This window comes from Electrona antarctica (genome assembly GCF_951216825.1).
Source record: "Electrona antarctica genome assembly, chromosome: 9".
Lineage (NCBI taxonomy): Eukaryota > Metazoa > Chordata > Actinopteri > Myctophiformes > Myctophidae > Electrona > Electrona antarctica.
Genome location: NC_136790.1, coordinates 15,082,913 through 15,103,659, shown reverse-complemented (window position 1 = coordinate 15,103,659; position 20,747 = coordinate 15,082,913). Strand labels below are relative to the sequence as shown.

The 20,747-nt window shown below is 43.1% G+C and overlaps 1 protein-coding gene across 1 annotated transcript in view; it reads left to right on the top strand.

The window, feature by feature from the left end:
- LOC306929518 (sodium-coupled neutral amino acid transporter 3-like) overlaps positions 1-19,865 on the top strand; it is a gene marked incomplete at its 5' end in the record, with an annotated part of 39,398 nt that extends 19,533 nt beyond the window's left edge. Inside the window, 9 exons of the mRNA XM_079510079.1 lie at positions 780-862; positions 5,255-5,313; positions 7,157-7,303; positions 9,050-9,129; positions 10,713-10,813; positions 13,994-14,118; positions 14,622-14,766; positions 17,480-17,583; positions 19,625-19,865. Coding sequence (XP_079366205.1) covers positions 780-862; positions 5,255-5,313; positions 7,157-7,303; positions 9,050-9,129; positions 10,713-10,813; positions 13,994-14,118; positions 14,622-14,766; positions 17,480-17,583; positions 19,625-19,729 — 949 coding nt within the window. The 3' untranslated portion in view covers positions 19,730-19,865. The remainder of the gene's footprint in view (positions 1-779; positions 863-5,254; positions 5,314-7,156; positions 7,304-9,049; positions 9,130-10,712; positions 10,814-13,993; positions 14,119-14,621; positions 14,767-17,479; positions 17,584-19,624) is intronic.
- Positions 19,866-20,747: the final 882 nt, after the last annotated feature.

Here is a 20,747-nt window from a genome sequence, read left to right as displayed (position 1 = left end):
CGCTTTACATGTGTGGGGGCCGGGGGGGGGTCAGTCAGTCAGTCAGTCAGTCAGTCAGTCAGTCAGCACGCCAGTCAGTCAGTCAGTCAGTCAGTCAGCATGCCAGTCAGTCCGTCAGTCTGTCAGTCTGTCTGTCATGGCCTGATGATTGAGTGTACGATCGCTACCATGTGAGAGTTCATGCTGACTGCAGTGTCCTCGTTTCATTCTTAAAGGGCAGACAAAGCAATTAAGCGAAATAAAGGTTTCACAAACTGAGTTTGACTCGCACAGGGCAGTATTTTGTGTTTTCAAGGTAAAATGGATTGTGAGGGTCAATTATATGTACACTCGGGGAAAACAGTTGCACACTTGACTTGGCTCCATATGCAGTGATTTATTTGATTGACGTTTCGGGCAATTTGGCCTTCCTCCGAATCGACGTTGTTTCTGAGTAAGGCCAAAAGGCCGAAGCGTCAATAAATCATATGCAGCAAGAGTCCAAGTGTGCAACCTTTTTCCTCCTTTTTAAGATTTGTTTTCCAAAGGTGCGCCACCGTTCTGGCTAGCTTATAGGGTCTTACCCCCTGGTGGTGTGTGTGCACCTCTCTGAGATTCCATTTAAATTGTTTAGTCTTCATCCTCTTAATCAGGACATGACAAAGCTGTTCATGCTGGAAGCCTCTTCAGGCTCATCAGAGTGTGTGACGCCCCATTACCTTTAAATCACTACAATGGATTGTGTTTGTGTCGTTCTGTTCTGAACCAGTGGTTCTCTCTCTCTCTCTCTCTCTCTCCAGAGAATGGTACCTGGAGGGCAACTACCTCGTGATCGCTGTGTCCATCGCCGTGATTCTGCCGCTGGCACTGATGAAACAGCTAGGTGAGAGACCTGTCTGTCTGTCTGTCTGTCTGTCTGTCTGTCTGTCTGTCTGTCTGTCTGCCTGCTAGGGTGAGCCTCCAACTAAATACCATGCTTCTTCTGTCACTTTTTTTTTGCCTTTATTTTACATTTTTATGGAGGGACAGACAGTAGGCTGACAGGAAATGGGGAGAGAGATGGGGGGGAAGACATGCAGTAAAGGCCGTCAGGATCGGGAGTCGAACCCGCGGCACACTGCCAGACTGGATTACCAGCCAAGGTGCCTGGACCACTGAGCCATGGCCCAGGCCCTTCTGTCACATTTATGACACAAAAATGAGCCACAAAGGCACAACGCAAGTGCCAAAGAAAACAGCAAAAAACACTTTCACCCTGGCATCCCTATTTTGTTTTTAATTACAGTCGACAAGACAAGATTTTTCTTTATTTCAAACTAATCTTTGGTAATCACTGGTTACCGGTAACCTCGAACTAAAAATGATACAACAACGATGCTGTTGTTGTTGTATAGAGGGTATATACATACGCGTGAAATCATCAAACTCTTGGGAAGTTATGTGGGAACGCCTACCGAGTGGCCAAAAAAACTATTTTCTGGCCTTGACAGCCCCATACATCCACACAGAAAAGTCCTATCTGATTGCATTTAAACTCACTTTGCCACTCGATTTGCCACGCGGTTTGCCACTCACTTTATGCACGCACACATACCCGCTATTATACAGCATCATTATTTCAAACCTCTCTGTCCTCAGTTGTCTGTCTCTTTGCACTGTCCCTAATTAAGCTATCTAATAATTTAGCGATCGCCTGCCCGCTGTCTATTTTGCTCGGTCGCTGTCTGTCAGTCCACTGTCTTTCAGTCAGTCAGAATACTTCCTTCCGGCTCACCAGTGAAATGCATTTTGGGACGGACACAGATTAATACTGGGACACACTTTTCCGCGTAACAGCGGGCGAGCGATCGCTAAATTATTAGATAGATTACCGTACCCACACTGAACATAATTTGCTGTTCATATATTCAGAACGGGTAAGGACTAGTATTATAGAATTCACATAAAGAATTATTAAATATAAAATGTCCTGGTGGAACCTGTTCTTTGTCCTCTTGCCTTTCTCTCAACGACATCCCGCTGATGTTAGATTAGATATCGCTGTTTGGCCACGCGCTGTGACTCTCAATAGTCCTGCTCTAACGTGGGCCCTTAGTTCCGTTGTAATACATCATTGCTTTGCTAACCTTTGTTGTTATTTCAAGGGCGCCCCCCACAAACACTGAGACCCTTACGGGTCCGTTTGGTTCCATGGACCGTCCGTTTTGTACATTCAGAGTTACAGACCTGTAAGGGTCCATTTGGTTCCATGTGTGCACACTCTCTTAGTTAAATTAACATTCAGGGTTTTGCAGTATTGTGTGGGCTTATTCAGATGAACCTCAGTGCCTGCGGAAGCAGTGTCAAAGTAGGCCTGCTACGCAATTACATGAGAATATGGAGCCAAAGGGAGACAGATTAAAGGTCCCTGATCACGTACGGGGGTCTGCTTCCTGAAGACAATAAGGAGCTAGCGGAACCAATCACTGACATCCAGAAACCCATAATGGGCTATAGCTCCCCTAACATCATTACATCAGTCCAGTCTGCTACTGTACTGTACATCCCTTTGCAAGGTTCAACTGCATTTACTACAGCAATCTACCACTGAATCCAACCGTCATTTTGCAGACCCAGTTGAGCCTTTGTGTGTGTTTTTGTGTGCTTGCTTTTACCTTCTTCTTCTAGATTCCACAACCGATCACGACCACTTTACACTTACAGTGGTCTAGAGCAGTGGTTCTCAACTTGTGGTTCCCACACCATTTTTTTGGGGGGTCCCCAAAGTCAAAGTCGTACGATTAGTCACACACGTTACCGCAGTGAAATCTGTTCTCCGCATTTGACCCGTCTCTTGGAGCGGTGAGCCGCAGCGTGCGCCGCGCTCGGTCACAGTCTAGAAGCTAAAGCCATGGCCAATGCTTGTGATTCCACCAGGCGCCTTTTCAGGCCCACCCAGATTTCTCCAGAGTCCAGGCCCACCATGTCATTAGGCACATTCTGCATCTGCCCCCTGGCGTGGCATAATTCACTGTTGACAGTGGAGGCTCTCCACGTTAATGAGCGCCCATTGTGATGAGGGGACTGTGAGGTGGTCCGAACCAGTGGTTCCCAAACTTTTTAGCTCGAGACCCAAAACAGAGATTTAGACGTTTGCCCCTGGGACCCAGACTAATGATAATAGCAGATAGATCTACAAGCACGCGTTGTGGACTCGTTTCACTACTACTTAATTATTAGTATTATTATTATTTATTTATGTAATGTCTTAGATTTGTTTGTTTGTTTTAAAATGTAACAAACATATTTTAAATGTTTTCATTAAAACATTTTTAAATATACATATTTATTTTAATGTAGGAAAAAGAAAATGGGATTTTTACTTGAGTCGTGGTCCATAAAAAATGGTCCGTGACCCACAAATGGGTCCCGACTCCTCGTTGGGGAAACAGTGGTCCAAACTTATAGTTGTTCCGATACCGATAGGTTACTCGTACTTGGTACTCAGAACCGGCCCCGATACATTGACCCGAGTACCAAAACATCCAATTGACAGTAGGCTGAACGAATGCAACGGGAGCAAGTCTGACCCAACACTGCAGCAAATCGCCAAAAACAGCCGATCTACAAGCATAAATGACAAATGACAAGTGTAGATCGGAGATCCATGTGCATCTATAAGAAAAAGGGGTTAAAATAAGTGGTTACTCAACAAAAATAAAGTATTCATATCGGTACTCGGTATCGGCGAGTACAAAAAAATGAAGTACTTGTACTCGTACAAAAAAAAAAGAAGATAATCGACTGTTATGGCTCGTACACACTGCCCGATATTTGCTCCGATTATGCTGTCGGGAGCATTTTTGGCGCTCGCCGACAAAACCCCCCGATCTGACGTAAAATCGGGGTTTGATCGGCGAGGTTTTGCTCGCTGTGTGTGAAAGGAGCTGCGAGAAGATCCAGCACCGATAAAAGCGCTCGCCGACGCCTCCCCGACCATTTCTGAACATCTAGCACGTTTGATATTTGACTCTGTCGCCGACTGGATATCATACAGTATGAACTGGGTTGCGACTGCGCCCCGATAAGGCTTGTATTACAGCCAATGAGAGCACACTGCTCACAGCACTGCTGTCTGTCTGTCTGAATATATAACCATTATTCCTTGGGTAAATCCCTGTCCTGTGTCGTACATGGTAGCATTATCCCAATGTTGCTGTTAAATAAACCATAACCAACATGTGTGACTATACTTCCATGTGACTACTTCTATGTATTTGATGTATTACCATGTGTTGTTCTTGCTTACTGTTGAGTCCCTCCAGGATTAAAGAGTGTCTGCTAAATGCCTAAATGTGTAAACTGTGTGTTGTTTCAGGGTATCTGGGATACACCAGTGGGTTAATGTGTAAACTGTGTGTTGTTTCAGGGTATCTGGGATACACCAGTGGGTTAATGTGTAAACTGTGTGTTGTTTCAGGGTATCTGGGATACACCAGTGGGTTAATGTGTAAACTGTGTGTTGTTTCAGGGTATCTGGGATACACCAGTGGGTTAATGTGTAAACTGTGTGTTGTTTCAGGGTATCTGGGATACACCAGCGGGTTAATGTGTAAACTGTGTGTTGTTTCAGGGTATCTGGGATACACCAGTGGGTTAATGTGTAAACTGTGTGTTGTTTCAGGGTATCTGGGATACACCAGTGGGTTAATGTGTAAACTGTGTGTTGTTTCAGGGTATCTGGGATACACCAGTGGGTTAATGTGTAAACTGTGTGTTGTTTCAGGGTATCTGGGATACACCAGTGGGTTAATGTGTAAACTGTGTGTTGTTTCAGGGTATCTGGGATACACCAGTGGGTTAATGTGTAAACTGTGTGTTGTTTCAGGGTATCTGGGATACACCAGTGGGTTAATGTGTAAACTGTGTGTTGTTTCAGGGTATCTGGGATACACCAGTGGGTTAATGTGTAAACTGTGTGTTGTTTCAGGGTATCTGGGATACACCAGTGGGTTAATGTGTAAACTGTGTGTTGTTTCAGGGTATCTGGGATACACCAGCGGGTTAATGTGTAAACTGTGTGTTGTTTCAGGGTATCTGGGATACACCAGCGGGTTAATGTGTAAACTGTGTGTTGTTTCAGGGTATCTGGGATACACCAGCGGGTTAATGTGTAAACTGTGTGTTGTTTCAGGGTATCTGGGATACACCAGCGGGTTAATGTGTAAACTGTGTGTTGTTTCAGGGTATCTGGGATACACCAGCGGGTTAATGTGTAAACTGTGTGTTGTTTCAGGGTATCTGGGATACACCAGCGGGTTCTCCCTAAGCTGCATGGTGTTCTTCCTCATCTCGGTAAGTCTGATCCTCCTGATCACATCACACCACAGACAGCATGTGGCAACCAGTGCATGGGGTCCTTGAGGGAGTTCCAGGGGGTCCCCGAGGCTAAATGATAGTTAGGAACCAAATGGACCCATATGAGACTGTAACTCTGAGAGTGTACAAATGGAACCAAATGGACCCTTTATGAGTCTGTAACTCAGAGAGTGTACAAATGGAACCAGGGTCCATTTTGATCCATTTGTACACTCTCAGAGTTAAATTAACATTGATTTTACAATATAAATTGGGGTCCCAGAGATAGAAATGCCATTAAATGGTGGTCTGTAGACTAATATGCATGTCAAACTGGACATCTTCCACCACTGGTACCACCATGATACAAAACAACGTTTTATAAGCTTATATGTAGTCACTATTCATTGATTCACTGCTATACCAAAATCCATTTGAAAATAAATATCACTGTTCTCAATCTCAGGTTGAATATTGATATGCGATCAATTGAGATTCATTCATTACAAAGCCTCAAATTAATTGAGTCCCAGCGCTATTTTCCATCTGGGAGTATTTTGACTAAATCAGTGTATGTATTGTATTACAATGGGAATACATTTATTCATTTCGCAATCTGAGTGGTGCTATTCTTTTTTAAATTATTTTTATTCCGGGGACTGTATACATTTGCTTTGGGACGGTTCAATTGTATTTCGGGACGGTTTCCGGGATGTTTGGTGAAAAAAAGGAGCCGTGGTGGTAATCAACCCAGGTGTGACGGTAATCAACCCAGGTGTGACGGGCCGGGCGGGCGCAGAATGATTGGCTGAAATCAGACCCAGTGTTGAGAGGCTTGTTTTCCTATCCTGACCTCCTTAGTATTCCACTCCCCGTCTCCCCATTTCCATGGGCTAGTTTCTCTCTCTCTCTCTCTCTCTCTCTATCTAGCCTGCAGCTCCCCGACTGCCACGATTCTGTGTGTGTGTGTGTGTGTGTGTGTGTGTGTGTGTGTGTGTGTGTGTGTGTGTGTGTGTGTGTGTTTTCCCTGACCTAGTTTGGATTGTGTGTGAGCTGTAATCCATGCACACTGCTCTCTCCCCCAACTCTGTGTTTGTGTGTGCGACTGTGCGTGTGTGTGTGTGTGTGTATGCGGTTCCCGTATGAGTCCTGTCATGTTTATCCCCCCCCCCCCCCCCCTCTCTCTGCCGGGACGCTGACTGAAAGTCTTATAGATATTGTCCTTGTTTAGCCTATGTTTGACTCTGTGCTCCTCGACCGCGCACAGTGGTGGGAAGTAACTAAGTACATTTACTTAAGTACCGTACTTAAGTACAATTTTGAGGTTTTTTAAGTATTTCCATTGTGAGACAATTTACTATTTACTATTTACAATTCAGGCATTTAGCAGACGCTCTTGATCCAGAGCGACTTACAATAAGCAAGAACAAAAAAGCATGGCAATACATCACATACATAAAAAGTAGTTATCATGAAACATGCGTAAGCTAAGAACGTAACAGTGGAATATCTATATAATGAAAACTATACATATAAACTATACATACTATACTATACTATAGCTTGTAGATCGATGCGTTGTGAGCTTGTAGATCTGATGTTTTCAAAATATTTTTTTTATTACATTTGAAAACTTGAAATGGGACATTCTGTATAATGACTTAATGAGTGCTTTTACTTTTGGGTAACTTTAAGTAAATTTTCATGCCAAAACCTTTGTACTTTCACTCAAGTAAATTTGGAATTCCAGACTTTTTTTTAACGTGATACTTTTAGTCACGTAAAACATTTGAGTACTTTTCTTCCCACCACAGTGTGTGACTCTGTGCTCCTCACACAGGTCATCTATAAGAAGTTCAACACTCCCTGTCCGTTCTCAGACTACTCCTTCAACGCCACTCTCGTCCGCACGAGCAGCGTGAACGCCACGGATCCCGGAGTCATCGACCCCGCCTGCATTCCCAAAATGGTTAACCTCAATTCAGCGGTAGGTCTTCTGTGTAAAGTCAGTGGTTCCCAAAGTGGGGTCCGGGGACCCCCAGGGGTCCTTGAGGGAGTTCAAGGGAGGCCCCAGCTAAATGATAGTTTGTAACCAAATGGACCCTTATGAGTCTGTAACTCTGAGAGTGTACAAATGGAACCAAATGGACCCTAATGGGTCCATTTGGTTCCATTTGTACACTCTCAGAGTTAAATTAACATTGATTTTACAATATAAATTGGGGTCCCAGAGATAGAAATGCCATTAAATGGTGGTCTGTAGACTAATGCATGTCAAACTGGGGTCCTTGAAATTAAACGGGTTGAGAATCACTGCTAGAGCCGTAAACATCTTCTCTTATGGGGGTCCCTGGCATATCCTTTTACAAATGGGGGTCTGTGGGGCTAATTAGTGTCAATTTGGGGGTCCTTGGCATGAAAAAGTTTGGGAACCACTGGTGTAAGTCACTTATTGTTCATCCGCACCGCACAATCCACACAAGCAACCACCTTCCGATTCACCGGCATCCATTATGGCCGTCTGGCATGTCACTGACGATGACACGACACTTCATGTATCACACGCCTCGCCAGCACGTGAATCACAATTCAGCAGCATTTTATCATCAGACTTAATTCGCTGCCCTGCAGAAGAGGAAGCCTTTTTTACAGTTTTTAATTAGGTTCATTCTGATGTTTTGTTGACTTATATAACAGTAAAGGTTCTAAGAGACAGATTGTATTTTGGCATCTGGTGCCAGTCACGCACTGTGAGATTCACCCTCTGCATATTAAATAGCTGACTGTGATGGTGGTGATACCGCACTCTTCTAAATAGCCTGACATTTTACTGTACTCGCACACTGTACCGTTACATTCAAATTGTTGGCAACAGAATCAGAAACCTAAGTAACCTGATGTGTTACTTAGGTAACCAGTACGCTAATAATAATAAGTAATCTAAGATGACTATTTTGGCACTCTGAATTACTACTAAAGATCGCTACATTACACTGTTAGACAGATTACATTAGTTATAGGTTACTGGATACAACCCGAAGACAGTTAATTCATAATCTGCAAGCGACTACATATTTGGATGTAATATTCCCAACCCTGCGTACAGGAGAGGACTGTTGAAAGCCCATTAACCCATTTTGGGCGGGAACCCCTTTTGGTGTTAGCAATATGTTATGCTTTAGCTATTGAAAAATAGCAGATCTACAAGCTCATAGCTTGTAGGTCTGCTATTTTAGAAAAATCAAAGAACGACTGACATAGAAACATAGCTTTTTCAGAAAACAGACATTTTTAGAATCTGATCTCAGGTCAAAATGGGATAATATTAGGAGCTTCTCGCTGAAGCCGATTTGATTATAACCATTACTGATGTCATTTACTGTAGTAGAGTGCATCAGCAGCAGAATATTAACCGGCGGTCATCCTCGATTTTGTTCCACGAAATCTATCCTACTACAGCTCTTTATTTGCGTCCCTTAAAGTAGTTTTTTTCCCCTCCCAACACCCCGGGTAGTAAGTCCAAGCTCGGCTGCTTAGCAGCTTACGAGGAAAGCATTCTTAAATAAAGGCCCGAGCTGGTAAGTCGCCAGGACCAAGTTAATCACAGGGAAACAATTAGCTCTCTGTGATGTGTGCGAGGGAATAATGGGCCAGTAATACTGCAAGGTTGGTGGTAGGACGCCTGGGATCGGCACCGCTGTATCTATGGTGACCTGTTGGGCTTCATTTTCAGACGGCCTACACCATCCCCATCCTGGCGTTTGCGTTTGTGTGCCACCCCGAGGTCCTGCCCATCTACACAGAGCTGCGCAAGTATGTTCACCCCCTCTTTCCAACACGGCAATAGTCTCGCGTATACAGACCAACTATTCCACAATCTCCGAATGCTATATAGAGTCTGGAACTACACCACTACACCACCGAAATCCCAGTAAAGAAGCTGCCATTTCTGTTCACGAATATATATTTTAAAATATCTTTAGAGCTTATTTTTTGTTATTTCCTTTTCTGCTAAGCAACAAGCTATACAGTAGATGCTTAGATGATTTCTATTTATATTAGGATAAATGTGCGCGACTGTAAAGACGAAACGGAAGTGGGGAGGAGGCTCCACTTCCGCTTTATATTTTACTCATGATAGAACTTCCGTTGCTCCAGACTGTATGACGGAAGAAGCATGTGGAAATTGTGAGAGGCAACAGTCTGAGTCAGACTAAGGGCCGATTCATACTCCTATTTTACTGCTGTAGTGCCGAAATGATTTCGGCTCGTCAGACATTTTCAGTAGCACCGAAGAGCCGACTTTAGGACGATACCCCCCCCCCCCCCCCCGAACCTCAAATTACGTCACATTGTAGGCTCTACAGAGCCGAACCGACTTTTATTCGGCTCTAAAATAGGAGTATGAATCGTGCCTAAGACGCCAACAACACTCCTGCTTAAGCCTGATTTATAATAGCAGATCTACAAGCTCGCGACGCGTCGTACCACGATTGCGTGCAAGTGTAAATCAGGCTGATCACAACCCCCGTCACGTCACGTCACGTCACACCACGTGCACTGCTTTGACTTTATTTTGGTACATGTATACTAGGGTGTAACGATATAGTAACTGCATCGAGAAATCGATTTTAATTTCAAGAATCGAAGTATATCGAAATGAAAACAGCAACGTTGACTATGTATCGTATCGTATCGTTTTGCAATGCAAATAATCAATTGTATCAATACTACATTTGTGCGTGGTATTTAGCAATTTTAGAAGAAAAAGGAAAAAGAGGGGTTTAATTACTTACGGTAGTTTAAAATAATGTCAATGTATTTTAAATAGTTACTGTATCGATTTCAAATAATTGAATCGTATCGTATCGGATCGCCATAATGAACCAATATCGTCCATGTATCGTATCGTAAACCATGTATCGTGATACGTATCGTATCGCTGTAAACCATTTTGGGTGGGAACCCCTTTTGGTGTTAGCATCATGTTATGCTTTAGCTATTGAAAAATAGCAGATCTACAAGCTCGGTGGCGCGCTACGAGCTTGTAGGTCTGCTATTTTTGAAAAATCGAAGAACGACTGACATAGAAACATAGCTTTTTCAGAAAACTGTCAGGATGTAGAAGACATTTTTAGAATCTGATCTCAGGTCAAAATGTGTTAAAATGTATCGTTACACCCCTAATGTATACGTATGCTTGTATGTTCTAGCATGTTATCACGATCATCACTGCAGAAAAAGCTCAACGCTTCTTTTTTTTAAAAAGTTGGGTCTAGGCATTCTACTTTGTGGTCAGGTGGATTGTCAGTAGGGTTGTTGATGCTATATCTATGCAGGCTGGTTTATATCATGTCTGTTGTGTGACAACGTGTGGCGATGTCTTCTGATTTCAGCCCCACCAAGAAAAAGATGCAGCACATTTCCAACATCTCCATCGCAGTCATGTACACCATGTACTTCCTGGCTGCTCTTTTTGGATACCTGACGTTCTATGGTGAGGCCTGGCACACTATCGTCGACTAAACTGTGACGGAAAATGTTCGTCGACTACCTTTCTTCACTGACGAAAACTACCGAATGCAAACTACATGAAAACTAAGCTATGATGACAAGAACTAACACTAAATATATTGACAATTTTGTCAATAAATAAAAACTAGACTAAAATGTTAGGACGTTACTAGTGGACTAGTAGAGATCCAGTATAAGTAAAAGACACAACTCATTTTACACTTGGTTGCATGCTGAAAATATCAGATCTACAAGCTCACAACGCGTCGCACTGCGACACATTGTGAGCTTGTAGATCGGCTATTTTCAGCAAGCGTAAAATCAGCCATTACGATGGCATCAAGGCCCGCCAAAATACATTCTAGTCGACTAAATCAACTGTAGAGTTAGTCGACTAAAATCTTACATTTAGTCAACTAAAACTAGACACTACAACTATTCAAAAGACTATGACTAAAACTAAAATCTAAATTGTTGCTGTCAAAAAACAACACTGGCACACTCCCATGGGAGTATAATTATCTCATTATCACGCTCTGTCTCCGTCTGTCTGTCTCTGTCTCTGTCTGTCTGTCTGTGTCTCTCTCTTCAAACAAACAAACAACAGCAGAGCCAAGTCATTATTTTGAGTTGCGGTTTTGTACGGTTTGTACATTTTGTTTTAACCTTTCCACCCACCGTCCTTCCGGCGTGGACGGTTCCCAGGGCTATGGGACCACAACGACGGTTCCACTAGCCTGGGGGAGGGAACACAACACAACCGTGACAAAAAGATCCCATAGCCGGTGACGGAAAATGCTAATAAACAGTATGAATTTGGGAAAGGCAGATAACTGGCTTCCTCACACCCCTGCTTTATACGCCAGAGGTCAATGCCCATGTACAGTTTCAACTTGTTTGGTCAACCCACTGTGGAGAAAAATGGACGGGGGAGGACACATTTTTAATATTAGAATAGTAGTAGGCCTGCCTGGGCCATGGCTCAGTGGTCCAGGCACCGTGGCTGGCAATCCAGTCTGGCAGTGTGCCGCGGGTTCGACTCCCGATCCCGACGGCCTTTACTGTATGTATTCCCCCCATCTCTCTCCCAATTTCCTGTCAGCCTACTGTCTGTCCCTCCATAAAATAAAGGCGAAAGCCACAAAAAAAACCATTAAAAAACAAAAGAATAGTAGTAGGCCTATAGTAATGTTGGAACACTAACGTACTACCTACACCTATTTCTCTTGATTTGATTGCGTTTTGCCGGTCCAGCCTTCGTCAACATCAGGGAAGATCGTAGTTGTATTCTGAGCACCTCACTAATATACCTGGTGTGCAGTGGGGGAAAGTAACTAAGTACATTTACTTAATAAGCAATGTATGTAAGTACATTTTTGAGTGTACAATTTCCAATAGTTTTTACGTCTACTCCACTACATCTCGGATGCAAATTGTATTTACTTGAAAACTTTAGTTACTACCGGTAGTTACTTTGTAGATTTTGATTATCATTACGAAACATAAATTAAACACCAGCTGTATACATTTTGTCCATTTAAGAATAGTCAATATACAATGTGATGCGATGTGTCGCATTGTGAGCTCGTAGATCGGCTATTTTCAAAAGATTTTTTTATACATTTGAAAACTCAAAATGGGACATTATATATAATGAGTACTTTTACTTTTGGTACTTCAAGTAGCCTACATTTTGATACCAATATACTTTGTACTTTTATTCCATGCCATTTACTTGTAACGGAGTAAAAATGTGAGTACTTTTTCAACCACTGCTGGTGTGTGCTTTCTTTTACATTGGGAAGAAAAACAGAACAGCTGGTTTGTGTTGAGGTTGAGAGGATAATCCTGATACAAGTATGCCCTCTAGTGGTCATGACTGAAATGGAAACCATTTGATCTGCAAGGCTGTTCCATAAGGCATTGACCGTTTCTGCGGGAAGGTACTGGCCCCCTTTTTGAAACTTAACTCCTCGCCACTCGCCCTACACACTTCCACTCGGTTTGAGCATAGATGTATAAATAATTAGAGACGGCACCGGAATTCCCCTCCCATCCACTTGCCCTACACTCGTCCTACACACCGAGTAGAAGTGTGTAGGACGAGTGGCGAGGAGCCGGTTTCAAAAAGGGCCCCTGGGGCTCCTTGTGTGTGTGCTTCACTTCCTTCAGCCAGTGTTGCCATGTCTGCTTATTATAAGCGACCTTTGGCTTGTTCTTTTTCCGTAAAGTCGCTTGCAAATAAATTATTGGTAGTTGTTGGTTGTGTTTTTTTGGCCTTGTTTCTAAAGTGTACAGTAGTTGCTTATTTGGGCTTGCTTCCTAATGTTGTTTAAACCAGTGGTTCCCACATTTCGTCACATCAAGGAACCCCGGACTAATATGTAACTGTCCAAGGACATCCAGCTGTAAATATTTTGTGCCATTTTTGTTATACAAACTTTTTTTCAAATAACAGATGTACAACCTAGCCACTTGTTTCTCTTGTTTATCTGGCAACACAGCAAGAGGAAGAGGAACTTATGCACACACAAAACGCAAAGCCTTATGGGGCATAGGAAACGGGTCAATAGAGTGAAATTACAGTTACAATGCTTTTGTCAATACACAGTAATTAGGTCTGGGACTTGATTAAAACAGATATCGAATTAGAGGCTTTGTAATTAATTGATCGAAATGAATCACATCAATATTTGACCTGAGAAGCACCCCCCCCAATTAAAACAGAGTGAATCAATGATTGAATACATAAGTCTAAGCAACAACATATAGTTTATTTTTTTTATCAAGGTGGTACTAAACAGTGCAAGTTTTACCATAATAAAATGCCGCAATTTTAGGAATATATATATCTATATTCAGCGATTCAGGCATCAGTATGATCAGTATGCCCGAAACCCGTCCAAACAAGTGAAAGAATGTGGTGCAAAAATAAGCACGATTAAAATGCGTAATGTTTTTTTTTTTATGTGTACATTTTTCTGTAATTAATGAATCAAAATGAATCCGTTAAAGTCCCAGCCCTAAACAGTAATATCATTGGTTGGTGTGTGTACTGTATGATGTTGTGTGTTGTAGGTGAGGTGGAGGCAGAGCTGTTGCATACCTACAGCCGCATCGACCCGTACGACACTCTGATCCTGTATAATGTTGTGTGTTGTAGGTGAGGTGGAGGCAGAGCTGTTGCATACCTACAGCCGCATCGACCCGTACGACACTCTGATCCTGTGTGTGCGTGTGGCTGTGCTCATCGCTGTCACCCTCACAGTGCCTATTGTGCTCTTCCCTGTAAGTCACATTTTATTGGACGAATAATGCACGCACACACACCCACGCGCACACGCACGCGCACACTCGCACACACACCCTGTAATAAGCTATAAACCAAACAAGGGAGTTTGTATGTATGTTTTTATGCTTTGTTTCCTAGTGTAATGCTTCACCGTCTACTGATTGATTGATTGATTGATTCTTTATTTAAGTGTCATGCTTCCGAAGAAGCCCAGCCCATAATGGACTTACAGGACACTTTTTACAGTTTACAAGAACAATTACAATAAACCGACATGACGGTTTGCAAACAATGATCAATTGAATACCAAACTGACACTCCAGATCCTTACGAGCAGATTACATAACTTGTTTTTATGCTTTGTGTGGGGATGTACAAAACTAGCATTTTTGCTAAATCTGGTGTATTTACGTTTCAATTATATGCATTGTTCATTAATATGCATCGAAATAAACTAAAGTAAAGGGAGGTTGACTCGCTGGTGTTTTTGGGGTTCTAGGTCCGGAGAGCTCTCCAGCAGATGCTGTTCCCCAACAAGACGTTCTACTGGCCTCGCCACATCGCCATCGCCATAGTCCTGCTCACCCTCATCAACATGTTGGTCATCTTTGCCCCCAACATCCTGGGTATCTTTGGCATCATCGGTATGTTAGACCAGGAGTCCTTGACCTTGAGGGAGTTCCAGGGGGTCCCCAGCTAAATTATAGTTTGGAACCAAATGAACCCTTGTGGGTATGTAACTCTGAGAGTGTACCAATCGGACCCCAACGGGTCCGTTTGGTTCCATTTAAACACTCTCAGAGTTAAATTAACATTGATTTTACAATATAAATCGGGGGTCCCAGAGATAGAAATGCCATTAAATGGGGGTCCGTGGACTAATGCAGGTCAAACTGGGAGGTCCTTGAAATTAAACGGGTTGAGAATCACTGCTAGAGCTGTAAAAATCTTCTCTTATGAGGGTCCCTGGCATATCTCTTCAAATGGGGTTTCGCAGGATAATTTGTGTTAATTTGGGGGTCCTTGACATGAAAAAGTTTGGGAACCACTGTGTTAGAAAAATATGTTTTACCCAAACTATAGTGAAAATAGCAGATCTACAAGCTGCACAAATGCAGAAAGTTTAAATGACCATTTTGAGACTAATATTAATCAATGAATGATACATTGACCATGTTTTACCAGACTGACTCCAGCATGCCCCCACACACCTTTACATTGACCATGTTTTACCAGACTGACTCCAGCATGCCCCCACACACCTTTACATTGACCATGTTTTACCAGACTGACTCCAGAATGCCCCCACACACCTTTACATTGACCATGTTTTACCAGACTGACTCCAGCATGCCCCCACACACCTTTACATTGACCATGTTTTACCAGACTGACTCCAGCATGCCCCCACACACCTTTACATTGACCATGTTTTACCAGACTGACTCCAGAATGCCCCCACACACCTTTACATTGACCATGTTTTACCAGACTGACTCCAGAATGCCCCCACACACCTTTACATTGACCATGTTTTACCAGACTGACTCCAGCATGCCCCCACACACCTTTACATTGACCATGTTTTACCAGACTGACTCCAGCATGCCCCCACACACCTTTACATTGACCATGTTTTACCAGACTGACTCCAGAATGCCCCCACACACCTTTACATTGACCATGTTTTACCAGACTGACTCCAGCATGCCCCCAAACACCTTTACATTGACCATGTTTTACCAGACTGACTCCAGCATGCCCCCACACACCTTTACACTGACCATGTTTTACCAGACTGACTCCAGCATGCCCCCACACACCTTTACATTGACCATGTTTTACCAGACTGACTCCAGCATGCCCCCACACACCTTTACACTGACCATGTTTTACCAGGCTGACTCCAGCATGCCCCCACACACCTTTACACTGACCATGTTTTACCAGACTGACTCCAGCATGCCCCCACACACCTTTACATTGACCCTGTTTTACCAGACTGACTCCAGCATGCCCCCACACACCTTTACATTGACCATGTTTTACCAGGCTGACTCCAGCATGCCCCCACACACCTTTACACTGACCATGTTTTACCAGACTGACTCCAGCATGCCCCCACACACCTTTACATTGACCATGTTTTACCAGACTGACTCCAGCATGCCCCCACACACCTTTACATTGACCATGTTTTACCAGACTGACTCCAGCATGCCCCCACACACCTTTACATTGACCATGTTTTACCAGACTGACTCCAGAATGCCCCCACACACCTTTACATTGACCATGTTTTACCAGACTGACTCCAGCATGCCCCCAAACACCTTTACATTGACCATGTTTTACCAGACTGACTCCAGCATGCCCCCACACACCTTTACACTGACCATGTTTTACCAGACTGACTCCAGCATGCCCCCACACACCTTTACATTGACCATGTTTTACCAGACTGACTCCAGCATGCCCCCACACACCTTTACACTGACCATGTTTTACCAGACTGACTCCAGCATGCCCCCACACACCTTTACACTGACCATGTTTTACCAGACTGACTCCAGCATGCCCCCACACACCTTTACATTGACCCTGTTTTACCAGACTGACTCCAGCATGCCCCCACACACCTTTACATTGACCATGTTTTACCAGACTGACTCCAGCATGCCCCCACACACCTTTACATTGACCATGTTTTACCAGACTGACTCCAGCATGCCCCCACACACCTTTACATTGACCATGTTTTACCAGGCTGACTCCAGCATGCCCCCACACACCTTTACATTGACCATGTTTTACCAGACTGACTCCAGCATGCCCCCACACACCTTTACATTGACCATGTTTTACCAGACTGACTCCAGCATGCCCCCACACACCTTTACAGTAAACTCAGAGCCCTCATGCTTTATTATAATATTCTTATTATCTTTGATCTCAAATAAATCCTATAAGTATTCATCAGACATAATACTGTATACGCTAAGCTAAGGCTTTAAAGATATTTGACGCAAAGCTTGACAAATCACCTCAGGAATGCTTGGTATTTCACAGACCTTATCAAAAGGTCTAAATAAAAAATTAAAATAAAATAAAAACAATCTTGTGACAGTTATGCAGTTGAAACGTTAATTCCCCCCCTCAAACCAAAATGTGGTTTCCATAACTTTTCCCTGCTGTGAGATACAGCTTTGACAGTTATCTGGGCTTCAAATGTCTTCTCCCAGTCCATCTCGCAGCAGTTTATGGGAACTGAAAGAACTTGGTGTACTACAGTTGATGGCTGTATTAGCGGCAATATCGTTCCTTTTAACGTGTTTTGTTTTGCCTCCTGTCTGCCAGGTGCCACGTCTGCCCCATGTCTCATCTTCATCTTCCCTGCTGTTTTCTACATCCGTATCGTACCCAAAGAAGAAGAGCCGCTAAGCTCACCCAACAAAATACTGGTGAGGTCTGAGGAAGAGTCTAATGACAATCTACACTAGTAATAGTGTTAGAGCTACACTATGTCACTTTTGATGGTGAATACAATGTGTATGGATGAGTATGTTACAGTACATAATATTTACATCATACAACATATACAGTAACTTACACAATTGTGGTGGATGTTGGTTGGTTTCCCCATTCGTTTATTGAGACATTTACAGTATATCCTGTGGCCTGACTGGTCTGGTCTGACAGTTGGTGCTGAAGGTCAAAATTCCGTTTTTGCCCTGAGCAAGCAGGCAAGCTCCATTAGCTCAGTGGTGAAAATAGGTGCGGTTCCATTAAGCCTTTGCGAAAAAAGGAAGCGTATGTTCATTAAGTCGAAAAAAGAAAAGCGAATTGTCGGTGTTTCCATTAAACTGATAAAATGCGCATATGCAATAAGTTCATGAAATGTGCAGTAGGTTGCACTGTTTTGCCAGTAAAGTGAGGCTCATGTAAAGTAGTCCTAATCGATGTTCACACCATTGATTTGATGCGCTGTATGTATGCTGTATGTATCTCAGTTTAACAGACGGGACCCCATATACTGCGCTGTAATCTGATCCCTGGTCAGCGGCTGACCGACCGTCTGCTGCTTTCACAGTATTGACGACACCTACAGTCAAAGAACGTACAAAGAACGATTTGTTTTGTAATGCTTGTCTTAATATATTCGGGGCACATGTAGCCTATATGTCACGGGACTCCATTGGAGCATACTGGTCGTTTATACTGTAAATTGATTGATTGCAGCTGCAAACAGTTGTGAATAACTTGTTTCATCGGCTATATAGCCTATAGCCTACACGTTTAGGTTGCTTATCTTATGCAATGAATATAAATATTAAATAAATAAGAATAGATGAAGCATATGCATGGATCGAAATCGAATAGCCTGCAGGGAGTAGGGACCCAGGCAGCTAGGTTATATAAAAGTTTAGTCTACTACACTACTCGTAGTCCACGTGTGTGTGTGTGTGTGTGTGTGTGTGTGTGTGTGTGTGTGTGTGTGTGTGTGTGCATGTGTGTGTGTGTGTGTGTGTGTGTGTCTTGCATCCATACAGTAGCGATCCAGATATCAAAATGATCGGAGCGCCCCGATCAACTCGGGAGGATTCAGACTTCATATGGGATCTTTGAACACGCTAAACAATTATTAATCGGACGGGTCGGGTAGTAGTAAATTGGGACCTTATATGTATCCACAACATCACTCCGACACTCCCTCTCCCTCTCTGTCCACCATCCCATGCACCGTTCACTCCACTGCCTCCCCATCGTTGTTTTATTTTATTTTCCAACTGTTCAAAAGCGATATAATGCGAGTTCAATGCTTTCTAATTAAAAACCTTTTCCGCAAGTGTTTCCATACACTATTTGCGCATTTCCCTTTTTTCGAAAAAGCCTAAATCCGCAACCTCCAAGCGAAAAAGTGTTTTTGCGAAAAATGGAGACTTATTCGCATGTTGATGTGTTTCCATCCAGGAGATTTTGCGCAAGAGCCTTAATGCACAAAGAAACGGCTTTATGGAAACGCACCTAATGTCAGCACTTGCGTGTGGGACTGACCATGGTTTGAATTCGGCGTAGGACATGAAAGTGTAGCTCCAAAACTATGGAATGCACTTCCCATTGCAATCAGAACTGCAGACTCACTCCCAATCTTCCGCCGTAGTCTGAAAATTCACCTCTTCAGACTCCATCTTAGCCCGCAGCACTTGCAGCAGCCTCGACGATCTTACAGGCGTATGCAAAGGCTAAACTTATGTAATTTACATAGCATTTTATGTAGACATAGCACTCTATAGTGTATACTCATAGCTTCACTGTACAAATATTCTACTGTTAGACAGCTGTAAGGTGCTTAGCTTGCTTATGATTCTTGACGACTATTTATCTGTATTTGATGTATTACCATGTGTTGTTCTTGCTTGCTGTAAATCACTCTGGATTAAGATCATCTGCTAAATGCCTGAATTGTATCTTTCTCATTCACCCTTTCCTTCTCTCTTCTAGGCTTTTTGTTTTGCTGGGATAGGCTTCCTCTTCATGATAATGAGCCTCAGCTTTATCATCATCGATTGGACATCTGGGAGCAGCAAAGCCAGTACTGGTCACTAGGCTCTGTCGTATCATTCGTTTTTTCAGGTTTTATATTGTTAAAGTAGATTTGAGTTGTTGTTTATTTTCGTTGTTGTTGTTATTGTTATTGTTGTTGTTTTTATTTTGGATCATGTTGTTGAAGATGCCCTGTCACTTCCAAGAGAAAGTTGTGGACACAGACCTTTAAGGTTGGAGGAGCCAAGTGTAGCCTAGCTCACCATAGTCTCACATAGCCAGAAAACCGGAGAGCGCCCCGCCTATCTAAATTATATCTAAGGGTGAATAAACCAGAAACAAATACAGACATGTAAAAACCAACCGCGTTATAGAACCAATGCAAAACATTTTAGGGTGGTCCTTGATATTGGGACAATATCAGGATTGGCTTCCAAAGCAGTAGGTTTTGTTACCAGCTGTTCTCGCTGCTATTTTTCCATCTCCTATCGTCTGGCTACGTGAGAAAAAAGTTCACAAGATCTCTCTCTCTCTCTTTCTCTCTCTCTCTCTGTGTAGACGGCAGTGGCGTGCACAGACATTTAGAGGGGCAGGTGCTCAAGTGAAAAAAGGGCACCTTGTGCAGCGCGTGGAACCGGCCGGTTGCCTTAACCCATTTTGGGCGGGAACCCCTTTTGGTGTTAGCATTATGTTATGCTTTAGCTATTGAAAAATAGCAGATCTACAAGCTCATAGCGCGCCACCGAGTGGCGCGCTACGAGCTTGTAGGTCTGCTATTTTTGAAAAATCTAAAAAAAAAACAAAACTAAAAGTTTTTTTTTTTCAAAAGGGCACATTGCCAAAAGGGCAGGTGGTGCTCTAGCACCCCCTAGTGTCTATCTGTGCACGCCACTGGTAGACGGACTGCCTTTCACTCAATAGCACACAGGAATTGTACATTCTGCCAAATTCTATGAACAGGTGCAGGCCAGTATAATTTCTTGGGAAGTTTAATAGCACATGAATTTTTTTGCACCTTTGCGCCGGGTGAATAAACATGGCTCCTTTCCATTCAGGGGCTGTGCCTTATAGTGAGACTAAA